The 26791-nt window shown below is 55.7% G+C and overlaps 1 protein-coding gene across 1 annotated transcript in view; it reads left to right on the top strand.

Moving 5' to 3' along the window:
- Window positions 1-12219: 12219 nt before the first annotated feature.
- Window positions 12220-26791, top strand: part of RIN3 (Ras and Rab interactor 3) — a gene marked incomplete at its 5' end in the record, with an annotated part of 115567 nt that continues 100995 nt past the window's right edge. The window contains one exon of the mRNA XM_084240069.1: window positions 12220-12263. Coding sequence (XP_084096195.1) covers window positions 12220-12263 — 44 coding nt within the window. The remainder of the gene's footprint in view (window positions 12264-26791) is intronic.

Below are 26791 nucleotides of genomic sequence, written 5' to 3'. Positions count from 1 at the left end.
AGATGCTACTTTCTAGCAAGTTCCCAGGTGAGGCTGGCGCTCCTGGTTCCCTTTGAGTAGTGAGGAAACAGGTTAGTCCTACCCAGCAGGTGGAGTGGGTACCTGAGCAGGCTCACCACCTGTTACCATCCTGCAGCAAGATGAGTAGAGAAACAGTATTAACACTGGCAACATGATGAGTCATTTTATGTCTGAAACTCATTGCATTTTTCTAGTAACATTTACCTGCAATGAATTAAAAATTTTTAAACACCTTTAAAAAAATCTTTGACTTGAGATGGAAGCTGGTCAGAAGCCCCTTTCGTTTTCACTCTTTCCTAGTGAAAATCAATCTACACTATAAGAAGGACATTGTCTTGGTCATTCCAGGTTAATGACCTTTGCCGGCCACATGTTCTAGGTCCTGGGAATCCCGGCATCCCCCAATCCAACGGGGAGCCCAAAGAGTGAAACATGGTGGGTAGTGTCCCTACTTCTCAGATGAGGAAATGAGGAACACGGAATAACACGCGTGTGCAGGGCCTCCCAGCTTCTCCCTGTGAGAGCCGCCTTAGAAGCCAGCTCTCCTTCCATCACCCGGGGCTGCCCGGACCAGACAAGGGGGCAGGTGTTCAGCTGCATCTGTCCCCACTCGGAGCGCACCTGCACTCAGCTTCACTATTCAGGCTCTTGCAGCTGCCCCAGGCAAATCCACGTTCACCGTGGTCGAGGTGCGAGCTGTCCGTGGTCCACTGGTGCGTGCCACAGGCCCCTAGCTGGCCTCCTGCCTCCGGTCGCCCTCTTTGAAGTCCAGCCTCTGTTTAGCAGCCAGAGGGGTCTTCTGAGGCAGCATTCCACTGTCGTCTCTCCCCAGCTCAGAAAAGCGCAACGCTTCCCAATTGCCTCAAAGGGTGTTTTAGGCCTCCAACAACGTGTCTCGCATTCGCCAAGTGGTCTCCCCTGCAGCTTCCGAGACTCTGCCTGTCCTCAGACAATTTCCCTGCTCAAAAATTTCCCCACCCTTGTCTTACAGGGGAGGACCCACTCTTCTTGTTTCAAGGTCTTTCTAGGCCCCCAGGCTAGAATGAGTCACCTGTCTCGAGTTTTTTTGTTATCTTTTATAGGGTTTTTTATTACCATTTGATAATTCTGCATTTGGAATTTTCTAGAACAGTCTCAATTTGAAATATATTCACCCATGCCCCAACCATAGACAGGGTGTCTAAATGACATTCCTCATATGACCCTTGAAGTTAGAAAGAACACAAAGCTTTTGCCACTCAGATTCATTCAACAAACATTTATTGAAGATCCACTCTGTACCATGCATCAAGACAAGTGCTGGTTGCAGAGCTGGAAAACCTACCTCTGACCACTTCAAGTTCTGAGAGGGAGTGAGTTCAGGGGGCTCAGGGAAGGGACACCCCATCATCCTGACAGTCGGGGAATACTGACTCATGCTGAGATTTAATCAGGGAGGGGACCTGGGAATAGTGATGGAAGGCAGCACAACACTTTCAAATCACATGAGTATCTCACAATTCACAGAATAACCCAGAAGAAAATATGATCCCGGGATTCCCAGGACCTAGAACATGTGGCCAGCAAAGCTCATTAGCCTGGAATGACCAAGACAATGTCCTTCTGACATTGCAGATTGATTTTCACCAGGAAAGAGTGAAGTGTTGAAGGACACTGGTCAGCAGGACGACAGCCCCTAAAGATCCCTGGCTCCTGACCCCCGGAGCCTGTGAACAGGGTACCTCATGCGACAAAGGACTGTGATTAAGTAGAGGATGTTGAGACGGAACATTATTCTAGATTCTTTCGATGAGCTCAATGTGTTCACAAGAGTCCTCATGAGAGGAGGCAGGAGTGTGTGAGGACGTGGGAGGCAGAGGGCAGAGTGATGCACGGCCACCAGCCAAGGGGCCCAGGCAGCCTCTCGATGTGAGGAAGGGTGGAAGAAATTTCCCTACAGCCTCCAGAAGGAGCACAATCCTGCCGACACCCATTCGGGCCATTTTGGGCTTGTGACCTCCAGGACTGCAGGATAAGAAATTTGTGGTATTTTATTATTATTTTTTTAAGTTTATTTACGCATACAAGAACTGAGGCTCGGGGGGTGAGAGGATTCACCAGAGACAGAGTGGGGAGCAGAACAGGTGGATTGACTGAAATACACTGCTGAGGGGAGCAGCGGGCGAGACAGGAGAGGTCTGCCCCGCCATGTGGGTCACCTCTCTGGCCATCAAACTCACTCGTGCTGCAGAGACTGCAGAGAGCCTCACAGTGCTTTGCTTAACCCCTTGTGCCACCAGGAAGTCCCCAGTTTGTGGTATTTTAAGTCATTTCATTGTGGTCATTTCTTATAGCAGCCCAAGAAACTGCTCAAAGCCTGAGAGTCGGAGCGGGACGAGACAGGCGAACCTCCAGGATCCATGGGGCAGGCGGTAGAGCCACTGAAGGCTGCTTTGAGTTTCAAGAGCTAAACCATCACGCCGACTGAAGTGGGGAGAACAGCTGGACCAGGATCGGGGTGTGTGTGGCAAGACTGGAACCAGAGTCCCAGACCCAGCCAAGAAGAGAGAACCCTTGCTAAGAGTAGAGGTCGGCTAAGCGCAAGTGCTTGGTGCTTGCTGGGTGACCTGTTGACTCAGTTTAGCTGCTGTCACCCGGAGGACCCAGGAACCAACTGTTGGCATCAGGGAGAACGTGGGGGAGAGGAAGGCCCCAGCTTTCCAACAGGGAAGCCTGGGGGAGAGCAGATAGGGGTGTCTGGGAAGCCTGTGGGCTGTGGGAGGTGGGACAGCCTCTCAGAGACCTGCCTCCTCCTCTGCAAAGCCAAGAGCACACCCCTGCTGTGCACACCCCTCCGGCTCCCCAAGATGACGGGTCCACTGCCCAGTGCCCGGGCAGATGGCGTCCCTGCAGGTGAGACATGCCAGCCGCACAGGGACCCAGGAAGAGGCTCCTTCTGGAGGTGTGACTGGTGCTCCCTCTTCCCTCGCTGCTTTCTCTCTGGGAGGCTTATCTCCCCAGGGTGAGGGAGGGCAAACACTTGATCTCCTGGACTGAACACAGGCCTGGGAGTGGAAAGGATTTTCGGATTCCCCTAGGACACCAGGAGCCAGCCTGTGGGCTTGCAGGAAGTGTCCTCCCAGGTGGGGAGAGAGGACCTGCTTGTTCGATGGGCCAGCCCTCGGCCTGAGAGCGGAAGAGAGTGTGGCGAGGGAGGTGGGTGATAGGACTGACTCTCTTCCTGGGAGCAGAAGCACGTGAGATAAAAGCCCTGAGGAGGCAAGCGGGCCGGGGCTCTGGGGCCCTGACTAAATTCTATTTAGTTATTTCTTTTTTCTTTTTTAGAGGCCAGAGGTGCGGGAGGGTGAGAGGATTCACCAGAGACAGAGCGGGGAGCAGAACAGGCAGGCCGACGAAACACACTGCTGAGGGGAGCAGCGGGTGAGACAGGAGAGGTCTGCGCGCCATGGGGGTTGCTCCCTGGCCGGCCGGGAATCAAACCGGCACTGCAGAGGCTGCGGACAGCTTCACAGCGCTGCGCTCAACCCGCTGCGCCACCAGGGAGGCTCTAGTTATTTATTTTTTCTTACAATGTTTGCTTTCTTTTCTCAGGTGTAGTCCCCAGAGAGTTTCCACCACCAGGTCACCAGCGCACCATCACCATAGTCCCCTGTGCTCTTCTCACCCACCTTTTGATCCCTCTCCCTCCCCCTGGCCCTACAGAACGTCTCTGATCTAGAGTTCTCTGTTGATTTTTGTTTTACATAATTTTAAATGAACAGCTCTGGGTTTCCTCATGCAGGCGAAGGCTTGAGGATACCACGTTTGATTTCCAGAGGAAGTAAATCTCCTCCAAAGGGAGAAGTGGGATAGAAATAAATCTGGGCCGTGCACGCTCTACAAGGAAGTGTAAGCTACCTTTCTCGCCCTCAGGGCAGAAAACAAATAGGGAAGATGAACAAGTATTAGCAATGACTGCGTCTCTCAATGGGGCGCCTTCTTAGGCAGTGAGTCGTTTTCTTTCCTCACCATCTTGAGAGGTAGGGTCCTACCTCCAGACCTTGGCTCACAGTCACTAGGATATAAGCCTCCTGAGGATGCCCTTCCTGTTTCTCTCCCTGTTGAAATCCTATTCCAGAAAGATGCCAAAGAACAGTGACTTAAACAGGACAGGATTTTATTTCTCCTTCTCACAGAAGATCAGAGGCTGGCAAGTCCAGCCCGGGGTGGCACTCCATGGTGCCGTGACCCAGCATCCTTTGCAACTACTGTTCTGCCTTCTTCAGCATATAGCTCTGCTGCCTCATAGTCCAAAATGGCTGCCTACCTTCAATTTGACTGCAACCTCATGAGACTTCCTTAGTCAAACCCAAGCAGTTGAGCTGTGCCCAAATTCCTGACCCATGGAAACTATGAGGTTTTTTAAATCATTTTGTTATTTAAAACTATTAAATTTGGGGGTAGCTTGTTAAGTATCAATGGATAATGAAAACACACTATATACACCTATTCATTCAGCTGTCCTGAACCCCCAACCTGGGCACACACAGGTGAGTCAGTCATGATTAAAGATGGCCGATCAGAACACCAGTGCCCGAGAGAGGACGAGAGTCGTATCACGTGGCCTTTCCCTTGGGAGACCATTCCCTACCTTGTTGCACAGTAGGGTCACAGTTTCTGGCACATAGTAGGGGCTCTGCTTCGCAAAGAACAGCTTCACCCTCCTGGCTTGCCTTCTAGGAGATGAGCCAACTTAGAGATGATGAGCTACTAATGCTCAATCATCTGGCTGCTTGTCAAAAATGTGGATTTGTTTCTCAGAGATCTTTGTTTCAAAGTGTCTTTCCATTCCCTCACTCCAAGCGCTGCCAAGGGGAGGGACATGACAATCAGGCAAGTGCAAGTGTCTCCTGAGCCAGCTGCTTCCCCTGCCTGCAGCCAGCTGGGGCTGAGTTGTTCAAGGCCACTTCTTTCTTTAGGCCTCTCTGACCATCAGTCCTTGGGGGGAGGGTACAAAGCAAAGGATTTTGAGAAATGACTCCCTGTGTCAACTCTTTATGGACCATATTGTCAGAGCAAAATGATCTATCCCTGTAACAACACATGGCCTTATTTTCTTAAACAATAAACTAGACAAGGGCCTCCCTGGTGGTGCAGGGGTTAAGTCACAGCACTATCAAACTATCACCAGCCGCTGTGGCATGAGTTCAATCCCTGGCCAGGGAGCTACCCACATGGCGCAGCAGACCTCTCCTGTCTCCCCGCTGCTCCCCTCAGCAGTGTATTTCAGTAGATCTGCCTGTTTTGCTCCCTACTCTGTCTCTGGTGAATCCTCTCATCCCCCAGCACCTCTGACCTCTTACATGCATAAATAAAAATAAATCTTAAAAAAAATAGGGGCCTCCCTGGTGGTGCAAGGGGTTAAGATGCAGCACTATGAAGCTATCCGCAGCCACTGCAGCATGAATTCGATCCCTGGCCAGGGAGCTGACCCCATGGTACAGCGGACCTCTCATGACTCACCTGCTGCTCCCCTCAGTAGGGTACTTCAGTGTATCTGCCAGTTCTGCTCCCCTCTCTGTCTCTGGTGAATCCTCTCACCCCCCACACCTCTGGCCTGTTCCCCAATTCTTATATGCATAAATAAATTAATTTTGAAATAAAATCAGTTAAAAAAATAGAGCATAGTTTTCTGTAAATTCCACAGAAAATTGATTCTCACAGAAGACTTCTACTGACGTTTGCCAACCAAACTTCTTGTTGCAACTGATGAGTGATGGGCATGGAAATGCTAATTTACAGAGGTGTAAATTAACATATTTCTGTTTACATGAATGGGAATGACCAAGTAAAACAGAACCTGAGTGCTGCCTGGCAGCGTTAAGTCCCAGCTGTCTTGCCCTGGGGCTAAGACGGCCCCATGACCCCTGCCTCCAGGTCGTCATGCCTTTGTTTAGTCCTGCCCCTCTCAAGCGGCAGAGATGACGACTTGCTTCTAACTATGAAATGGCCAGAAGGATGGACTGTTACTTCCTTGGTTGGATTATACAAGGCGATGACATCTGTCTTAGTCTCTCTAGTATCTTCCTGGCTTGCACACTGTGATGAAGCAAGCGGCTGAGTGGGAGACTGCCATGTGGCGGCGTGGAAGAGAGCCGCCAGCCAGCATCCGAGGCCCCTCGAGGCACTGATCCTAACAACAACCATTTAGGTTTGGAAGCTGGTCCTTGCCTAGCTGAGCCTTCACGGAGATCCCAGCCCTGCTCGCCAACTTGACTGCCACCTGACGGGAGACCTGGAGTGGGGGCAAGGATTCCATGTGTGCCAGGATTCCAGTCACAGAGATTGTGAGATAATAAACATGTGTTGTTTTAACCCACTAAATTTGGGGGTTACACAGCATAGACAGCTGACGTACTACCCTGTCCTAGCCTGCACTATCCTTGGCGTGATTGTCTCTTTCATATTCAGTCACCTGGAGTCCGTTCCGTGTGTCCTATGGCACATCTTGTGTTGTGACAGTTCCTGGGGAACCCCAGTACCTGCCGTGACCTTCTAGTACCTCGCTGGTGTCAACCACTTCACAGACTCCGAATCAAGGACATGCATGACCCTAAGTTTAGCTCATTTTGGATGGCACATGCTGGGGCCGCCCTCACAATGGCCCCAAACTCAGAAATGGGGAAACCTTTCTTCTTGGTGCTAAGTCATTTTTATTTAGCCAACAAGAGCTTATTAACCATCTTCGGTTTGCAGAGCCCTCCACGGGATCTTGGACAGGGGGCAGGGTGCAGGGGGCGTACAGACACAATTAAAATGGAAGGTTTCTCCCTGGCTCTGGAGAAGCCTGGCCCCTTACTAAGAACAATTGAAGCCAGAGGACCTCGTGGTGTCTGGAAAGATATTACAAGTTCGGGTTAAGAGGGCACTTCAGTGGGGAGCACACAGACTGCAGGGGTGCATCTTGGAGTCAGAGGAACCCATGCAGCCCATTGTCTGGACAGGAGAGGGGTTTCCTGAGAAAGATCTTTGCAGCCTCCAGTTGCTGCCAGTGATGGGTGGGGCTGGCCAAGGGGTAGTAGGAAACAGAGGCAGTGGACAAGAAGCCGGCCACCCCAATAACACAAGTTTGGGGCTGCTTCAAAAGAGCTTTCCAGGGTGTCTCCCTGACTGGGGAGCACCCACTCTCTCTGAGATTGCCTGCCCCTCAAAGTCAAGAGGGGTCCATCTGATTATCACTCTAGAGAATTACGAATGGGGACTGCGGGACCCTCACTGGTCTCTACACAGCTGCGACACAGACTTACAGATTTGGGGGTGATCTGTCTTCAGAGAGGAGGGAAGAAAGATGGGGCTTGCAGAGAAGACAATGAGGCAGAGAGCAGTGCCCGGGGACCCGCCCCACCCCAGGGGAGAGACCCAGAGCGTGTCTGTCGGGGCCAGACCCCTCCAAACCTGGGGGATCTCTGAACACCCCAGTTCCACAAGACACATCCACGCCAGCCACACTCCCTGAGACAAGCAATCTCAGCACAAGGAGGCCTGTCATACCCCAAACCAGGCCCTCAGAAGTACATGCTCAGTGAATACAATGATTTAGAACGCGGAAACTGTGCTGTGAAATCCAGACTTCCTGCGTTTCTTAAAAACAAAGGTGTGGGGGTTGGGGGGTGTCTTGTAGGCCCAGGCCCTCATTCCTGCTGGGCAGCAGAGAAGGGGTTGCCCTGGCCCCAGACCTGGTTCGCGGACGCCTTACTGCTTCCCCCAACAGCACAGGCATTCGGTTCCCATCCCACACCTGAGGACACTGATCTCGCCATCATAATACCCCCGTAAGATTTCTCAAAAGTAACAGGAAATGGAGATGTCAGGGCCTGCTGGAGGTCAGAAGATAGAAAAAAAGTCACAGAAGAGCTGCTTTCTGTGTCTGCTTTTGCAAAACCCAATATCCTGAACAGCAACCACCGTATCACAGGTGCAGCTTTACCCGTCAGCGCCGGCTCAGCCGTTCTCCTGCGTTTGTGACGTGGCAGAGGTCACGGCCTGGCATCAGCGAGCAGATGGGCTGGGCTGAGGATCCCGAAGGCTTCTGTCACAAGCCCAGGCCCTCGCCTGATGTGCTCAAGCTCCCAAGCAGAGGCCTTGTAGGGTTTGAGCCCAGGCGCTCTGACTCCACAGCTCTGCTCTCCTGACCTCCCCCCAAACCTTCTCTATACCCTAAGGGACTGACCTATGAGACGTGCACACCCTCAGGGACTGACCAGTGGGTGCCCCAGCCCTCGGGCTAACAGCTAGCTTCGGTGATTGGGGCCCACTGCAGGACTCTGGCGGGAGGAGGGACAGTCAGAGCCTTTATTTTCCAGCCCCAGGGTCGCCGTGAGCTGGCTGCGGCCTGCGCTGGGCGGCCCTGCTCCTGTCCTCTGGTGTGGTGGTCTTTCCACAGGACAGGACACTGTCCTTTCAGGTCTGGTCATCAGCCCTGCTCCTCACCTGGGCCGGGAAAGCTGACACATCTACTAATGCCCCTCGAGTGACGCTGGTCAGAAGTGTCATGTGTCCTTTGAGGCCTGACTGCTACCGTAAGGCCTTAGTCACAGTGGAAATAAGTGACACTCACTTCAGGCTCTGTTCCAACCCCCTTCCCACATTAGCTGGGGCAACCCTCGCAGCCCTGGAATTAACCCATCTCACAGATGAGGAGACCGAGGCACAGAGGCAAAGTCGCCGGCCAGGGTGACGCAGCCACTAGGGGGCAGAGCTGGGATTCGAATGCTGCCCTGACTCCAGCCCCTGTCCTCATACACTGCTCGGTAGGGCAGGGAAATTTCTATTGACAGAACATACTATGTCCTCAAAGGTTCTTATTTACTCAGAGCCAAGTTGGAAGGTGTGGGGAGGCCTTTGAAAAACAGCTGTGCTATGAGATTTTTTTTTCTTCATAATAATCCCCAGAAACTCCAGTGATGCTTGGAGTTGACTTTCTGAAGGGGAGCTCCCCTAAAAATTCCCGCATTCCTCCTCGGGATTGACTTTCTTGACCTTCACTCATGTGGAGGGAGGAGGTGGAAGAATATGTGGGGGTGACAGCCACCCCAGGAAGACCCCAGAGATGCAAACCAGTCTCTTATATCATGGGGTGCCTGGAATTCCATGGGGCCAGCCCTTACCCTTTCATGCCCTTAGTACCACCAATTGGACATTCTCTGGGCCAGGAGGAATGAAATATGGCAGAGGGGCTGCAATCAAAGGCAACCAGGAGTCTTTGGGTGACTCAGATATGTTTGAGGTTTTTTTAAAAAAATAAGGAAAAATCAAGATCTGTGTTAGTTCTTTAAACTGATGAATGGTGAATGGTGCAGCCAGGGTGTCAGAATTTGGACCTCAGAGGATGTTTCCAGGGCACAGCCTTCATTGCTTTCCTCCATTTTGGTTTTCTTCTTTAATACAATTTTACCACATGGTGCCCATGTGGTTATTGGCTCCCCCAAATTTATACTCTCCCAGTTTATCAGCTTGGGGTGGATATTGGGAGAGGGGTTAATATTCCCTGAAAGAGCCCAACAGAAAGTCCCAGGGAGGGATCTTACTGGCCCAGCTTGTTTCATGTGATCACCCTTGAAACAATCACTGTGCCCAGTAAGTGCAGGGCTCTGATTGGTCACACTGGAATCACATGCTCCCACTAAAAGGAAGGTTGGGGTCGTTGTCTCCACCTAAATAGAACTGGGGAGGCCTGGGTCCTTCAAGGGAAAATGGGTATTGTTACCCAAAAAGGCCAGGGAAGGGAAAGGAGCTTGTAGGCCCCATCAGCAGCAGATATCACTTCCCAGCTGTAGTCCCGAGATCCAGGCGCAGCCAGAAAACTGGGAGACTGAGGACTTGGGCATGCAAAGGGCCCCCAGGAAGGGGGCAGAGGGCAAGCTTGGCATCATGCTGCATGGGGACAGGTCACAAGCTAAAAGGGATGCTCAGATTTCTGGAATCTTAGCAAAATCTTCCAGCCTCTAGTCACCAGCCTCTAGGGCAGGTCAGGCCTCATCTGGGGTGCCCCTGAGCAATTCTGTCCTCCTGGAGCAGGTGCACATGCTCCTTATGGAGGCCTCACTGGGGACCTGGGGAGAGCCTTGGGGTTGGTCTCATGGAACCCAGGCTTTGAGGGGCTAGTCCTGAGTTTCATAGCAGTGGTGCAGGGACCCGGAAATTTTGTGGGGGTGGGAGGCATTGAAGAATGGGGTTACTCATAGTCCACACCCGCCTACAAGGACCTGTGTTTTCAAAGAGGGAGCTGCAGTCCTGTCCAGAGGGGTGTGGCAAAGTGACCCCCTTCAGGGAGGTGAAAGTTCAGCCTCTGGAGGAGAAGAAAGGTCAGCAGGGCATGATTACCCTCTAAGGAGGGGAGTCTGTAGTGGTATGGTGATTGGGGAGTGGTGTGGAGAACATCAGAGTGGCCTCCTGGGGGCTGTATTTTTAAAATAATATTTTAATTCAGATATAATTCACATACCATACAATCCATCCACTTAAAGTGCACAATTCAACAGTTTTCAGTACAGTCACAACGTTGTACAACTATCTCCACCATAAATTTGAGAACATCTTCACACCACACCCCAAAACCCTCCATTACCAGTCATTCCTGGGCCCCAGCCTTTAACCAATTTACTTTCTGTTTCTAGACTTGCCTGCTCTGGACACTGTATGACTAGACTCCGACCGCGCGTGCCCCTGAGTCTGGTGTCTCTCATTCAGCAACATGCTTCCTGGGTCCTTCCATGTCGCAGCAGGTGCCAGTGTCCCATGCCTTTTCATGGCCTCAGAGTAGCGCCTTTCACGGACAGGCCACAGCCCGCCTACCTGCTCATTAGCGGTGGACATTTGGGTTGTCTCCATCTTTGGTTATTACGAATAAAGCTGCCAGGATCCATCGGGTACTAGTTTCTGTGTGGACAGAGATTTTCGTCCCCTTCAGCGGTGTGCCCAGGAGGGGGGTGGCCGGGTCATGTGCTGACTCTGTGTCCGACCCTTTGAGGAACAGCCAGACTGTTTCTAAAGCGGCTTCCCCATTCGACTTTCCCAGGGGGCGGCTGCGCTTGGCTGTGTGCGCAGATGAGGAGCCTTTCCTCACAGCTGCCAAGCTGGTTTGGAGGAAACGCCCGGAAGGATGGGGAGTGGGGATGGCAGCAGGGCAGAGACAGGCAGGGCAGAGGCCTGGGGATGCTCTGACCAAAGCCCCGACCTCTAGTCCCGTCGGGCGTCCACCCGCCGTGTGGCCTCTGCCTAGCGACTCCCCTGTCCCCTTATCTGTAAAATTCCAGCAATGGCTGGAGATACTTTTGTTGTTACCCAGAGAGGGTGCGGCTACCTGGATCCAGTGGGCTGAGGCCACGGGTGTGGCTGGACATCCCGCAAGAGAGGGGCGGGCGTGGCTCCAACCACAGGGAATCCTCTGGCCTCCAAGGTCAACAGTACCAAGGTTGGGAAACATGTTGGACTGAGGTGACCCCTTGGCGTCCAGTCCTGCGCAGTCAACCTGCAATGCCCAGGGGCAGCCCCGGCTCAGGAAGCATTTGGGGTCCCAGGCCCTGGGAAGAGCGGCCTGGGGGGGGGCCCGGGGGGCTGGGGCGCTGTGAGCCTCCCGCTGCTCACAGGTGAGTGTCACAGCCGCGCCAGGTGCCGGGCTTCGTGGGTTTCCCTTAAGGCAGCGCACCGGCCGCCCTGGAGGCCGTCAAGGGACGGCAGAGCCTCCGCTGGCCTGGACGAGGAGGAGGCGCCCTGCCCGGCCTGAGGCCGCTCTGGGGCAATTTCGAGGCTCCCCGGGCGGGAGGCGCGCGGGCCTCCCCACCTGCCGCCCTCCGCCCGGGGGCCCTGGCCGGCCCGCGCCTTCCCCCGAGTGTCCCTCCGGGGCGCCCCGGAGCCGCGGGGTCGCCCCCCGCGCCGCGCCCCGCCGGCACCGCCCGCCCCAGGCCCGGCCCCGGGGGCGCGGCCGCCCGGCTTCCGCGTGCCCCGGGCCCGGCCGCCGCCGAGACGCTCGACACCCCCTGACCACCAGGGCCAGCCTCTTCCTGAGCGCCCCGCTCCGGCGCCACAGGAAGTGGACGCGCGCGCCGGCCCGCCCGGGCTTCCCTCGCCGGCAGCGCCCCGACCGGGATGCGGGCGCCCGGGGCGCCGCGGGCCTCGCCGCCCCGAGCCTGAGCGCAGCGCGTCCGAGCCGCCGGCGGCATGATCCGGCCGGCGGGGGAGCCCGCGCGCGGGGACCCCGCGAGGTAAGTCCGGGGCCGGCGCCCGCCGCCCGCGCCGCGCCCCCGGGGCGCCCCGGCTCAGTCGCGCGGGAGCCGCGGCCGGGGCCGGACCCAGCTCTGCGCGGAGCCCAGGCTCGCCCGCCGGGAAGCCAGCCCGGGCGGCGCAGGGAGCTCGGCCCCCCGTCCGGGCTCGGCCGACGGCGCTGCGGACGGGGCCCCCGCCCGCGGCCCCTGCAGTCTGCTCGCCGGCGCGTGTGCCCGCCGCCCCCGCCCGCCCCCGCAGCTCCGCCGGCGCCCCTCGCGCCCTCCCCGCGCCCCGCCGCGTCTGCTCCGCGCCCTGCCCCGCGCGCCGCGCCCTGACCCCGCCGCGCGCCCTACCCTGGCCCCGAGGCGCCCCGCGGCGCGCTCCGCCGAGCCCGCCCCGCGCCCCGCTGCGCCCCGCTGCGCGCCCTGCCCCGCGCCCTCCCCCGCGCTCTGCCCCGCGCCCCGCCGCGCCCCGAGGGGCCCTGAGGGCTGGGGTGCACAGGCCACTCGCGCGCCCGCCGCCGCCTGACAGCTGATCGTCCGCCTAGACTGGGGATGCGGCGGGATCCCCTCCCCGCCCCTCTGGCAGGTCCAGGGACAGCGACCTTTGGGCCAGCTCTTGCCTGGCCTGGTGCTGGGGTGCACATGGCCTGCGGGATATGGGGAGGGTGGTGGCGCGGGGCAGGCACCCCCTGAGAGTAACTAAAAGGAACCGGCGTCGGAACCAGCTCCTCGTGTCGCTTTGTGCCGGCCACCCCGTCCTGGCCACCCCACACTTAGACGCTGCTCTGGGCTGAGGTTTGCGCCCCCGCCCGGCCCCCAGGGAGTCCTGGGAAGCTTGGGGGATCGAGGAGACTCCCCATGGGAGGTGGGCCCCGGGGAATGCTGCTAAGAACTTCGCCGGGTGCTAAGGTTGACGGGCACGTCCGGTGGGGCCATGGGCACCTTTTGGCTTAAAGGTCGGGGCTACTTCTGTGGGGGACACTCAGCCACTGCCAGGCTTAGCTCATGACCCCAGGGCCCAGGGCCTCAGTCCTCGCCTCTGTAAAGCAGGTGAATTAGGCCCATCCGTGCAGCCAGGGACTGGGGGCGGCTGGACATGACCGCTCCTCTGCGAGAAGTCATAGCTGGGCCCTCCAGCTCACCTGGGTCTGAAGGCCTCGGCCCTCCCCCCTTCGCCCAGCGCCCTCTCTTGAAAGACAAAGGCCACCCTGGGGAGGAACTGAGAATTCCATTGCAGATAGGGTCTCCCAAGGGGCTCTTATCTGCCACACCCAATTTTGCTGGGTGGAGCTAGGAGGAGCTTCCCGGAGCAGGGAGGGGGGTGGAGGTGGGTGGGAGGCAAGCAGGCCGTGTCCTGACCTCTCCAACTTCCTATTTCCCCTCCAGGGATGACCTAACCTGACCCACTTCCTCTTCTTGCTTTTCTTTTGTTTATTACTGGGTCAGTTATTTAACCTCTCTGCGCCTCAGTTTACTTAGCTATAAAATTAAGATAAATAATAGTAACTACACTTTGAAGTTATTTGAGGATTAAATGAGATACTGCATAGACAGAGTTTAGCACATTGACTTATAGGGTAAACTCTTTTTTTTTTTTAGATGTATTTATTTATGCATGGAAGAACTGGAGTACAGGACAAAGGTGCAGGGGGTGAGAGCATTCGCCAGAGACAGAGTGGGGAACAGAAAAAGAGGACTGACTGACATGCTGAGGGGAGCAGCAGGGCAGACAGGAGAGGTCTGCTGCACCTTGTCGGTTAGCAACCTGGCTGGGGATGGAACTCAGGCTGCAGTGGCTGGCGACAGTTTGATAGGGCTGGCTTATTAACCCCTGCGCCACCAGGGAGGACCCTATAGACTAAACTCTTAATAGTTTTTTGTGTCATTTGTTGGGGGCAGACCCTCTATGTGCCAGCTCTTTAACCTTGGACAAGAGGCCTGGCCTTGGGCGCGTCTGTAAATTAGAGGTAATAGTAACACCTACTTCACAGGCTTCTTGAGGGAATTAGGTGAGTTAATATTTAAGTAGATGCTCTCAAACAGCCAAGGGTTAATGCGCCAACTTAGGCCTGCTCAGTGCCTGGTGTGTGCAGTGCCGAATGTGTCAACTGAATATCGCTTTGTTGCTAGAAAACGTGGCTTATTTGAGAGGCTCCCTTGGGTTGGGAGGGTTCCTATATAGTCTCTCTGTTTAACCCCACAGGAATCCTTCCGCCACATTCCAGCGCTACTGAGAGGTGCGCACCCCCCCACACACACACCCCCGTGACTGCGGAGGCGGCCCGTCCCACAGGCACATAGACCTGAGCTGCAGGGGCAGCGACCTCCCTCCACTTTCTCCGTTCTCCCTCTGGAGCCCCGTCTTCTAACTCTCAAGTTTTCAAAAGCACTTCTCAGTGTGCCCCACTCCAGCCTGTTCCCTGGGCTGTACCCCACTCCTGTGTCACAGAGCCCAGAGATGACAGGGAGCGCGACCCCACCCCCACCCCAGGCCACCTCGGGACCCTGCAGATGAGCCGAGCTCGTCTTTCTCGCCCGCTCCCACCACCCCTCCTCGATGGTGGAGGGATGGATGTTCAGGGGAGGGAGGGCGCCCTCGGCCCCTTGGGTGGTTGAGCAGCCAGTTCAGAGATGGATTCCTGGGAAAGCTTCCTAGCACTTCCTGGGTACCCAGGGTGATGGCACCCAGGGGCCAGAATGATGTCACTTGGGTGTTGGCCCCCGAAATAGGAATCAGAGGCTCTTGGCGAGCTAGCGCTGTCTACCTGTTATTGAAAACACTGGCCTCAGAGAAGGAAATGCAGAGGCTGCCTGCACCCTCTCTTCCAGGCTCTGCCTTCCTTCAACAAACAGTGTCTGCATGAGGGGGGCCAGCGTTAACCCACGCTCCCCCACGCTTGCACTTTGTTCTCAAGCGGAGACAGACAGTCGGGGTAAGGGTGTGGGGACCCAGAGGGATGCCTGGAGCGGGTGGTCAGGGAAAGCTACCCCAGGGAAGTGGCGTTTAGCCGAGGCTGGCAGGAAGTGGGAGGCAAATCCCTGGAGGGATGGAAGTTGGTGTGTTGGGAACCCTGAGGCCAGGAGACCCGAGTGGCTGTAGGAGATAGGACAGAAGGCCAAGTGGGTGGCGAGGAGGCGTTGGGGAGTATTCTGAGTGACCAGGGGGCCACGGTGGGGGTTGTACAGAGTGGTGGCTGATGCGGATTTGGGGCATGTGGGTGACAAACTGTAGGGGGGACAGAAGCAGAAGCAAGAGGCCACAGTGGTGGCCGGGAGACAGGGGTGGTGGCCGGGATGGAGTGGGCAGTGGAGGCCTGAGATGGGAGAGGTGCAGGCTTGCTGATTGCTGGAGGACAGGGGGCACTGAGAGATCAGGGTGATGGGAGAAGCTGCCTCCCAGGCCCTCCTCGGACCTACAAGCCGTCTGTTCCCACCTCTGCAGAGGGCTCACGAGGATCTGTGCCCTCAGCTCACACTTTCATAGTTTGATCAATTCAAGATCTGCTTAAGCATTTATTTCAAAGATATTTACTCTTAGAAAAACTGTGGCCTTGCAGACCTAATCCAATTCCCTAACTTAGTGACAAGGAATTGGAGACGCAGTTAAAGGAAGTGCCTTCCCCAGGTCGAGGAGGAGCTGGGCCTAGAAGTTGAGTCTCCTAAGCCTTGGGCCTGCAGGGAGGCCTGGTCTGGGTGAGGTTCCAGGGCTTGGGAGAGCCCTGGGATGTTGTCTCTTGCCTGATAGCATGCAGGGGCCTGGCTGAGGCCCCTGAGAGGAGCCCCTCAACCATTCCGGCTCTAAAATAGGGCTCTTCCACGGTGGGGCCCACCAGAGCAGGGGCCTGTGATGAATACAGCATCCCGGCTCCCAGCTCAGATTCTGCCCACCGGCCTGGGCCTCCCTCTGGGGATGGTTTTCTCAGGTGGTCCTGGCTGGCACTCAGCTGGGAGACCCATCCTCTTGCAGGCCCTGAAAGACTGCCCACAGGTGGTAGAGGGCTGCCCACCGCTACTTCCGGGCCCTGAGAAGCCCCAGTGCACCCCTGGGCAGCTCCTGGGGGAGCAGGGGGTGGGGGCATGGGTCTGCTTGGGATGGGGGAGTCTCAGCACATTTGTCCCAAGGTCCCTCTTTCTGTCTCCCCTACCACTGGCCAGCCCAGTCCTGGGCCTGGGCGCCTATCCAGTCATCTTTACTGAAGCAGCAAGTGTTAAAAGCTTAAAATGGCACCTGCATTTTAACCCAGGAGACCCAGAAATCAAAAACAGAAACTGACTGGAAATGGGGGTGAAATTTGAGAGGGGCCTATGCCAGGCCCCTCATGCCCTCTCAGGCCTCCGTGGAGCTCCATGATAGAGTCTCAAGTGGCCTGTGGCACCTCCTGCCACAGAAGTAGAGCAGAGGGAAGGGGCGACAGCCCCACTCGGTCCTTCCCACCCTAGCAGTTCAGTCTGTAACCAGGGATTCTCCTTGACCGAGTTGGCCCCTGGGCAGGGGTGATGAGGCCAACTGGGTCTGCAGCAGTGAAGAGGGAAGGGCAGGTTGGAGGAGACAAGGGCCTGAGCAAGGCTCTGAGGCGGGACCCCGCAGGGCTGGGGAGGGAGGGGCCTCCCCCTGGGTCATCAGATAAAGGGTTTGAGGGGAAGGTTTGTTTCTTGGCTGCGAGTAGGAAGGGGCCTGCTCAAGGACCCCATGCTCAGGACCCTGGTTCCTCTCGGAGGGTTAGGGTTAGGAGGTGCCCAGGAAGAGCCCCAGCATGGGGAACCAGAAGAGGCCCCAACTTCTGTTTTCTCCGCTCACTCCTCCTCACTTTCTACATCTCCCTCCCCCCCCCCACTTTTAGCAAGTCACCTTTGTAAGGGAACAGGACCCAGAAGTCATCTGTCCTTGGGAAGTCTGCTAGAGATGCTTAGTGCTGCCCTGATGGCCAATTCTAGAACTCTCAGGTTGGTGTCACTAGTACCCTGAACCTGCTGTCTATCCCGTGCCCCAGAGGCGTCTGAAACATGGGAATCTCTTTAGATTGGAGCTGAAGATGGAAACCACGGCTTCCATGACGGTTCTGAGCTGTTTGAGCTCTCCTGCCCTCCCCACCCCCCAAATGAGCCCTTTGGGTGTTGTGGCTCTTGCTAATCGAGAAGGAAGACAGCTGCTCCAGCCACGAGGGCCCGGTCAGGCTCCGGGGGACAGCGGCTCCGCCCCTCCATGCCTCCTAACACCCTCAGGCGCCACGCTCCCATAGTTAAAAGGCCCCTCGAGAGCCCTGTGTACCCCATTGCAGTCCTGCATGAAACCAATGCACAGCTTCACTTCTTCAGTCCTCCCGGACATGAAGGGCCGCCATAGCCTCCCCCCTTGGCCCACAAAGTTCCTTCTGGTGGGGGATGCTGCCACCTCCTCCATGAAGCCTCCCATCCATGCCTCCTTCCAGGGATCTCTCCTATTGGGCTTCTCAGAAAACTTTTTGCATGGGGCATTTGTTTACTCTCACTTTTAGAGAAGCTTTTAATACCATGTCTGCCTGCGTAGATTACAAACTTGCAAAGAAAGGACACTTTTAGTTCCATATCACTCTGTCCTGGACACAGCTGCACTCCCTCAGGCCCGCTGGAGGAGGACATACACTGATTGGGATTCTGCAAACCACTTGCAGCCAAAGCACCTGGAATTCTGAATTTGTAAGCCAGAGCAAAGTGGGGGCAGGGAGCCCAAGAGGGGGAGCCCAGGACTGGGAGGAAGGGGCCCACCTCTCCTTCTGCAGGTGGTTACCCCGGAGGCCATTACGCCTTCTCCCCAGTCTGGAAGGAGGAGGGGAGCTGGCACCTAGGAAATGGAGTAGGGATGCTTTGTAACCCCCAGTTCCCAGCTGTGCACCCCAAGTTCTCTGAGATAGGGGAGAAGATGAAGCCAGCTCAGGGCATGGAGTAATGCTGCCTCCTCAGTCACAAGATTAGAGGTTAGTCTGGGTGTGCAGGTTCTGGGGGTACCCTGGCTGGGCTGGGGGCCCCAAATGTGGTAAACTGAGAAGCCAGGGCAGCAGTGGTGGTGGTGGTGGTGGTAGTGGGGTGCGCGCGCGCGTGTGTGTGTTTTGCACATATCAGTCAAGGTTGCCAACCTCTGTTGGTGGTACAACTGTACTTCACCCTGAGATTACATCTTTTTCCTCTGTCCGCCTCCTTTCTTTGATGAAATGACTCAGTGACTTGATGGTGGTTGTTTGTTTTTAATGTCTTGTTGGCAAAATAAAAAGTTGTTGGACAGAAGTCGGAGAACTCTGCTCTAGTTGCTCCATTTTGTGACCCCTCCCCCAGCGCTCCCCCATTTCCATCCCGGCCACGTGCCTGGCCATCAGCGAGTGGCCCCAATTGTGTGGTCCTTTGCTGACTTGGAAGATGCTTGGGGACTTGCTTGCTTCAGTAAGCCTGGAGACGATCTCTGGGGTCTGGTGCTCTCTGGTGACTGGAGACTGTACCCTAGGAAGCAAGCTCTCTGTTCTTCCCCGGCCTGCTTCCCCTCCTGAGGAATGAGATCTCTAAGATCCCTGCCCGGCCTGACAGTCACTGATCCCCCAAATGATTGCCTAGTGGGCAGGAGAAGCCAGTATCCTAGAGCCTTTTGCAGCTCAGGGGTTGACGTGACAGTCAGAGATGAGGCAGCCCTATGGAACAGCCCAGAACATGCATTAGAAAGAGACCCAGAAAGGAGACATCTGGGTCATCACCCTGACCAAGTGCCTGGAAGGAAATGATTTTTTCATGACTGTGGCTTTATTTTTGAAAAAGTAGTCTTGAAAAAAAGTGCATCGATTCTGGGGGCCACTTTACGGAAGGCCCTCGGCTCTCTGGTAGGACTTTCTGACTGGACAGTGAGTTGGGGAGGTTGTGTTGGAGTGGCCTCTAAGGTGGTGCCTTTTCTGCGTGGGAGTTGTGGAGATTTCGAGATCATAGGCAGCCTCCTGCCATGGGGCTCCTGACTGGGAAGGTGCTCCTGTCAGGGTTTGAGAGGGCCAAGGTCTGAGGGAAGGACCAACAAGGGAGGGGCTGGGTGGGCACCCAACCTGAGGGTGGGGGCTCCATGCAGGCAGCTTGGGCTGGGTCGCTGGGGAGCCATCTGCCACACACAGAGAGTGTCACCAGTGACACCAGTCCCTCCCTCCTATCAGGTGGCCTTGAAGGACACCTCAGCCTGGAGGTCCACAGGGCAGCAGGGAGGGCCTAACTGAGTCCATATCCTTGTGGTTCTCAGTCACGGGTATTTGGGAGAACAATCTGGAAGCTGCCATCATGGCCATCAGCTCCCACATGCCAGTAAGGGCCCAGTGCAGCCTCAGGCACCTCTGCTCTCCACAAGGGTGGGGCTTGGAGGGGCTGCCCCGCCAGCTGAAGCAACTTAATTGGACAGGAGCTTCAGAAGTGGCAGCAGAACCCCACATCCCCATCTTGCTCATACTCCCTGGAGGTGCCCCCACCCCAGCCAGTACGTGTTTATAAGAATGAACCAACCTGCTTTGAAATGGCAGTTCCTTTTAGAAGAAACGGCCCGAGGAGCGGTTGTGGTCAAGGCCTAGCATCTGCGCGGCGGCGACAGCAGCGCACATTCAGGCCACATCCTATGGGGTAAGGGCGCCAGCCTGCGTCCTCGGCCCTGGGACCAGGCAGAGTGAGACCCTAGAACCTGACTCCATCCACGGGCCTGGAGCCCCGGGAGGGACGGGTTTCTGGAGAGGCCAGAATGGGGACCTCTGAGCTCCTCGCCAAGAGGCTGCCCTGGAGGGCCCTCCTGGGGGACACTTCCTCCCATTTCCTCACTGACCCTGGGACCTTCATTAAAGCAAGAACATTTGATTCCCTAATTAAGAGATGAAACTCTAAATGACAACCAGCACCCCAACTCCTTGCGAGACAGTCACTCCCAGGGTCAGGGCTGGTGGAGCCTGCTTCCTGAATAAAACAGAAGAGCGTGGGGGATGGAGTGACAGCCCGGAAGAAAGAAAGGCCACAGCAGACGTTCCTCTCCTCCAGGGCTCCGCTGTTACCTGGGTCAGTAAGGTGCTTCTTCACCCACTTCCAGGGACCAAAGGAATCGAGGGTCTTGCATCTGAAATTTGCTACCTGATGATCTCCGGCTCGGGAGCAAGCCGTCAAGGGGAAATTCACTGGGGACTCGTCCCTCAACCTCCGTGTCCCCAGCCTCCTTAATCTTAATCAATGTCAGAGATTGGGGATGCAAATTCCTCTGGGGATATTGCAGTTCAGAGCAAGGACTTACTCTCTGCTGATGGCAGCTCTCTGCTGATGACAGATTTTACTGCCCTTGTTTCTTCTGTTCTTGACATTTTTGACAGAACATCCGTCTAAAATACATTCAGCGATTCTTTTCTCAGCCATCTTTTTTCATCTGGCTTCACCATTCCATACGTGCATCCACTATCTAGCCATCCACCCGCCCACCCGCCCGCCCCCCACCCACCCACCGAACAACTTGAAGTTTCCAGCGCTTCTACTAGGGAAAATTAGTGGGCCACGGGCATCATTGAAGTCCAAGGCGCTGTATTTAGAAGGTGATTCACTGGGCTCTGGCACGCTTGCCTGTGGTAAACGAGGATTCCCTGGTACAGGCGGCATCTGGATTGGGTCTGGAAGGATAAGTAAGATTCTAATGGCTGAAATTGGGCATCTGCAGAAATGGAGATCCCAGATAGGAGAAAAGCCTAGTGGGAGAGTAGGGAAAGACGAATTGGGGGGTGTGGGGGGGGCCCTGGAGAACCTGGTAGGGGATGGAGAGGGAGGGAGGGTTCTGTGTGGGATGGGTCTGGGGAAGGAGTTGGGACCCATCTGGCTGCAGGTGGAAGCGTTCGGATTTCCATGCTGGTGCAGCCCACGGGTCTTCTTCCCCACTCGGCAGCGGGGCAAAGCTCTGCGTAGGACCTGCCAGGACACCTTCTTCTTCCTCCTCTGCCACGTGGAGTGATGAGCCCTGCTTTGCAGGGTTGTTGTCAGGGATGCACGAGAGGGTTTTGTTACCTATTTGAACCGTGAGACCCCTGGGGACCCTTGCCGTATGCATATGGGGGCGCCGCTGATGCTGATGGTGTGCAAAAAAGGTTTATTATATACCTGAAAAAGTTCACGCAAGCGTAGTGAAATTTAAAGCATCCAACACTTTCATCTCTGTGCGTCCACACCTAGCTGAAGTGCATGTTTACTTAATTTTGGTCTTTGTGTGCAGATTTTTTTTTAAATTTTTACATAGAAGAGCTGGGGTGTCGGCCAGAGGTGCACAGGGTGAGAGCATTCGCCAGAGACAGAGTGGGGAGCAGAACAGGCAGGCTGACTGAAACACGCTGCTGAGGGGAGCAGCAGGTGAGACAGGACAGGTCTCCTGAGCCATGTGGGTCAGCTGCTGGGGATCGAACTCAAGCCATAGTGGTGACAGCCCTGAAACTTAACCCCTAGGCCACCAGGGAGGCCCCCTTTGTGTGCAGTTTTGATCTGTCGTGGATGTGTTACTTTGTGTCCCTCTTCTGTCCCTGAGTGTTATTTCCTACACACGAGTCACTGCGTGCTGCTGTGTGTATCTTCACATACCCACCGTCTTTGGCAGCCTCACCGTATTCTGATCATTTTAAAACTTGGTGGTAGTGTGGACATGTGTCAGCTTCTTTCCAAACGCTTTTGATTTAAAGCTCCTGAAAACTTATGGAGGCCTAGGGTTTGGGGACATTTGGGGACATTTCCTTGGGATGTGTCATCATCCTTGAGCATTTGAGTTCAAGGGTGAGGCTGAGCCTGTGGATTGACTCCTGAATTCTTGTTGGGTAGAATTTTGCTGTTCGTTCCCCTATTTCCTTGCAATTAGGTGAGACTGTGTGATTAAGGTCAGGATGGTGAAATACAAATGGGGAGTACAATTTGCTTGGCGATATTCTTCAAGAGAAGAAAGTCTGCTTTCTCTTCTCTCCTCTTTCTGATGGTTGGGATGCCGGCGTGATGGCTGGAGTCAAAGCAGCCCTCCTGCACTCTGAGGTGACCTTGAACAGTGGAAGCAGGGTGGAGCAACAATATATTCACTGGAGCGTTATCCCAGGACTATTTGCCCAAATTATTTTTTGTGAGTGAGGAAAACATTTCTGTCTCTCTTATGTAAATCACTGTTATTTTATATTTTGTCGCAAACAAACTTAATCCTAACAAAAAAAAGTTTTATCTCTTGTCACACAGTGCCCGGTTGTAGACCCGAACACTAAATCTGCTCTGCAGGACAACCTGAAAGTCTTTGTTACCTAGTGAAGTTGGGAACGAGGAAGAGAAAGTTTTGTACCAACTCAGGCTCTTGTTTCAAGAACTAGACTGCAGGCATTTTTCTCACATTGAATGTGAGTTTTAGATTTCACCCGAAGTTTCAGGTAGTTAGTCTGGTTTGTGTTTCTGATTCCCAAATCCTAAGCTTTGACAGAACTAGAAATTCCTGAGTGAGGCCGTCACATCTCTTCCCTCAGCCTCAGTTTCCTCCCCTGTGTTTTAGAACTCTCATAGCTTAGCCCTTTCTGTGCTGTGCCTGTGTCCTTGCTGGTTGCCACCTGCCTTCCACCCACCCATCCGTCCATCCATCCATCCACTCATCACCCACACACTCAGGCACTGCCTCTTTATAGAGCACCTGCTGGGGGCCAGCCTGAACCCTGGCCACTGAGGGACTTGGGTGGCCACACCTCTCTGTCTGACCTTGGGGAAGGTTTGTCCTAACGTGGCCAGGGCTTGAATTCTCCCTGCCAGGGATCGCTCTGGCTCACTGGATCCCGCGAGAGCCTGCTCTGAGTGCACCCCCTCCCCCCAGGATTGTCTTTTGGCCCCAGGTGTGACCTATGATTGAACGGGGGTTATCATGCCCCTTGAGGTGGGTGGAAGAAGAGTCAGGAAGGAGAGTCACTGCCCAAAGCAGCTCCTATCTCTGGCTCTTGAATCATCAGGCATCAGAGCTCAGTGTTGCCCCAGAGACCCCCTAATCCAGCCCCTGCTTACAGATGAGTCTGTGGTTCAGTGAGGGGAAGTGGCTGGCCTGAGGTCTGTGAGCAGGACCCAGAAACTCTTTCCAAGGTTCTGTGCAGGAACCTAAGTTGCTTCTCTGCAGGAAGGCCTGGAAGATGGGGGACAGGCAAGTCTGCCTTCACTGGCTGCCTCTCTCCCTCCCTCTTTCCTGACTCAAGGACTAAGCACACACACCCCATCTCCACCTCCTGCAAAAAGCCTCCCAGGTGGTCAGACCTCCTTGTGTCTGCATATGGTTGTGCAGGTTGGTCACTGCACAAAGGCGCCTGCTGAGAGAGAGGCAAGTGGGAAGTGAAATTTCACTCTCTTGCCAAACCATGTGTGATAACAGGTACATGTTGTGGTGATGAGGGGGTAGCCTGCACCCATGGGGAGGTGACTACCTTGCCATCATGGCCCAGGGCAGCTCCCACGCCTGCCGCAGCACATTCTCTGCCTGTGGACCCACTAGGCTGTGAGCTCCCGAGGGCAGGGACAGTGGCTCCTGGTGGGGCATAAGGGTTGGTGGTTGAATCGGCACCATGCAGGGCACAGAATGCGCGACCCAGGGCATACTCATGCTAAGCAAGAGTTGTAGGAGCTGGAGAAGACACCCTGGCTGGGACCTGGAAAATGTTTGTTGAATGAATATGTGGCACGTTAATGCCAATGAGGGTGGTGAGCATGGACTGACCAAGACAGAGGGTTTCTGGGAGGAGAGAAGGGGTGTGTGGCTGTGAGGCCTAAGCGGTAGCGTGAAGGAGGCGATAAGATGAAGCATTCAGGTCAACTCAGGAGGGCGTGAGAGCCTGTGACGACTGTGACTGAGGAAACAGACACACCTGGCGTGGCCCCCTGGTCTCACCTCTGCAGGGCCAGGCCCTACTGGGCCCAGTGGGAGGCAGTTGCCAAAACAGCCCTGCTCCTCCCCAGCCCTTAGGGCTCACCCAGCGAGGCCTGGAGCCCAGCTGCAGCCTGTACCTCCAGCGATGGGCCTGGCTACTCATTTTTCTTCCAAAGACCCTCTGTCTCCTGGGACACAGGAGTGATATGTGGCGCTGTGCTGTGTGATTTAGGGCGATCACCTGGTGTGCTGGGGTTCTCCACTGAGTGAGGGTGACCGGCTCAGACTAGGGTGCATCTGGGAGAGCTTTCCTGGGCAGATAAGAGCCAAGCCAGATGATGTCTGGGAGTCCCCAGGTAAACACGGGGTGCAGGGTGAGCCAACCTGGGGTCTCAGAGTGCCTTGTGTCTGCACACAGCGTGGATGGGGGATGGGGGTGCAGGATTGGAGGCCAGATGGCAGGGGTGCCCCGTTTGTGTCAGGAAGGCCATGGAGATGATGGTTTTGTTTCCCCATTTTAAAAATTGAGCCCTGTGTTCACTTCCTAGGGCCGCTGTCATAGAGCGCTGCAGACTGGGGGGCTTCACCACGGAGGGGAGGGTCTCCTCTCACAGCTCTGGAGGCCAGAAAGGCAGCGCCAGGGTAGGCGCAGGGCTGCCCTCCCTGCAGGACCTTGGGTAGATTCCTCCTGTACCTCTTCTAGCTCTGCTGGCCTCTGGCCATCCTTAGGCCCGGGGCCTGCAGCTTCCTCTCTCCGGGCTCTGCCCCAGGCTCACGGGGCCGCCTCCTCCTGTGCCAGTCTCCATATTTTCTCTGACAGGGGCACCAGTCTTGCGGGGTAGGACTCCCCCAGCTCCCTCTGACCTCTTCTTAACCAATTGCATCTGCAAGGACCCTATTTCCAATTAAGGCCACATTCGGAGGTGCTGGGGATTAGGACTTCAACATACATTTTTGGGGGGACACTTCAATCTTTAACAAGCTGCACTTTCTATAGTAAAGCTCACCCTTTTCAGTGTGTCCCTTGCTCCACGCTTTGGCAAGTGCAGACAGCCAGATGACTGCCACCCCAATCCAGGCTCAGAACAGTTCCGTCACCCCCAAACTCCCTCGTGTGTGCAGCCCCCCACCTACCCCCCCTCACATCCTGGTAGCCCCTCACTTCTCCACCCTTATGTTTCACTTTTTCAAGGGAAGCCCGTGAGCTGCCTCGTGCGTCTGGCTCCGTGCGCTGGGCTGAATGCGCGGAGACCGTGCGGCTCGGGGGTCTGTTCCTTGTCATGGTGCGGGGTGTTTTGCCCCGTGGATGCATCAATTTGTTTGTTCCTCACTGCAGCACATTTGGGTTGTTCGCAGCTTGGGGCAGTTGCAAATCAAACTGCTGCAAACTTTGCATGTGGGGTGTTGGTTTCCGAGTCACGAACCGTCTGTGTGCACAGGGGCCGGGGGGTTGGGGGAACAGATGAGGGGACAGCGGGAAGGAGGTACTGCAGGGGTCCAGGCAGCAGCAGTGGCGGCTTGTTCTAGGGTCTCAGCAGAGGAGCAGGAGAGACGTGGTCCACAGGGGCAGAGTGGGCCGGCCTGGGGTGGACCGGGTGTGGACTGCGGGGGTCAGGAGGCTACCTTGATTGTGTCCCCGGGGAGGGTGGCCTCTGCCACGGCTCAGCGTGGCTGTCTGGACGTGTGGGCCGGCAGTGTGGTTGGGTGCAGGCCTTGGTGCAGACTGCAGGGTTCACCTCCCATTCCCTGCCCGCTCATTCTGGTTCCTCCTCTGTAAAATGGGGTGCTGGTTGTTCCTGGTTTGTGGCGTTGGTGTGGTACGTGATAACACACATGAGGAGCTTGAGCAGAGTCTGGCCCGTGGTGAGTGTTCTAGAAATGGGAGTCATGATCTGTCGTCTTCTGAAGCATCCCAACCCTCGTGTCCACTCCACTCACCCCCTTTTACAACCAGCCTGTCTGCAGGGCCCCCTGTGGCTCTGGGGGACCGGGTAGCTCTGTCTGGACCCGTCCCACGTCTGCCCTGCCTTCCTCTGCACCCTGGGCTGGCTCCTTGCTCTCTCTGATTGGCGCCTCTCCATTTACACAGCATGGAGGTACAAAGACTCTGTGAGCCAGGCTCTGTGAGGAGCAGTGTGCCCTGGCAGTGCCCCCAACAGTAGGCACTACACAAACATCACCTGGGTGACCTCACACACGATGGGGGGGCCCAAGGGAGTGGCTCTTCGGAGATCCCCAGACATTGGAGCTGCTAGCGGCTCCCTCGAAGCTGCCCCCGAAGTGGCAGTCAGTGGCGAGCGGGGGCCCAGCCACAGGGTTAAACGCCACAGAAGCTCCCAGGGCTGGATGGAGATGCCCGCTCCGCGGTCAGGGTTCAGGTCCAGGCTGGCCGTGATGGATGCCAGCCTACCAGCGGGCGTCTGTGGCTGATCCCCATTATTCCCGGATTCTGTGTTTGTAAACGGGCCGACTTGCTAACATGAACCGGGAACCCCGGCTGGGAGCCCTCGTGCTTTGGAAGTCACCCGCGGACGTGCGCCAAGCGAGGGAATATCTGAAACTTCCCACATGCGCGTCCCCCCTGAGAAGGAATAAGGGGGCGCTCTGCCTTCTTGCTAACGAGTGTCCTGGGCTGCTTGGTACCACCTTTTTGCAT

Source organism: Talpa europaea (genome assembly GCF_964194135.1).
Source record: "Talpa europaea genome assembly, chromosome: 8".
Lineage (NCBI taxonomy): Eukaryota > Metazoa > Chordata > Mammalia > Eulipotyphla > Talpidae > Talpa > Talpa europaea.
The sequence above is the reverse complement of the archived record's forward strand: the minus strand, read 5'-3'. Positions and strand labels throughout refer to the sequence as shown.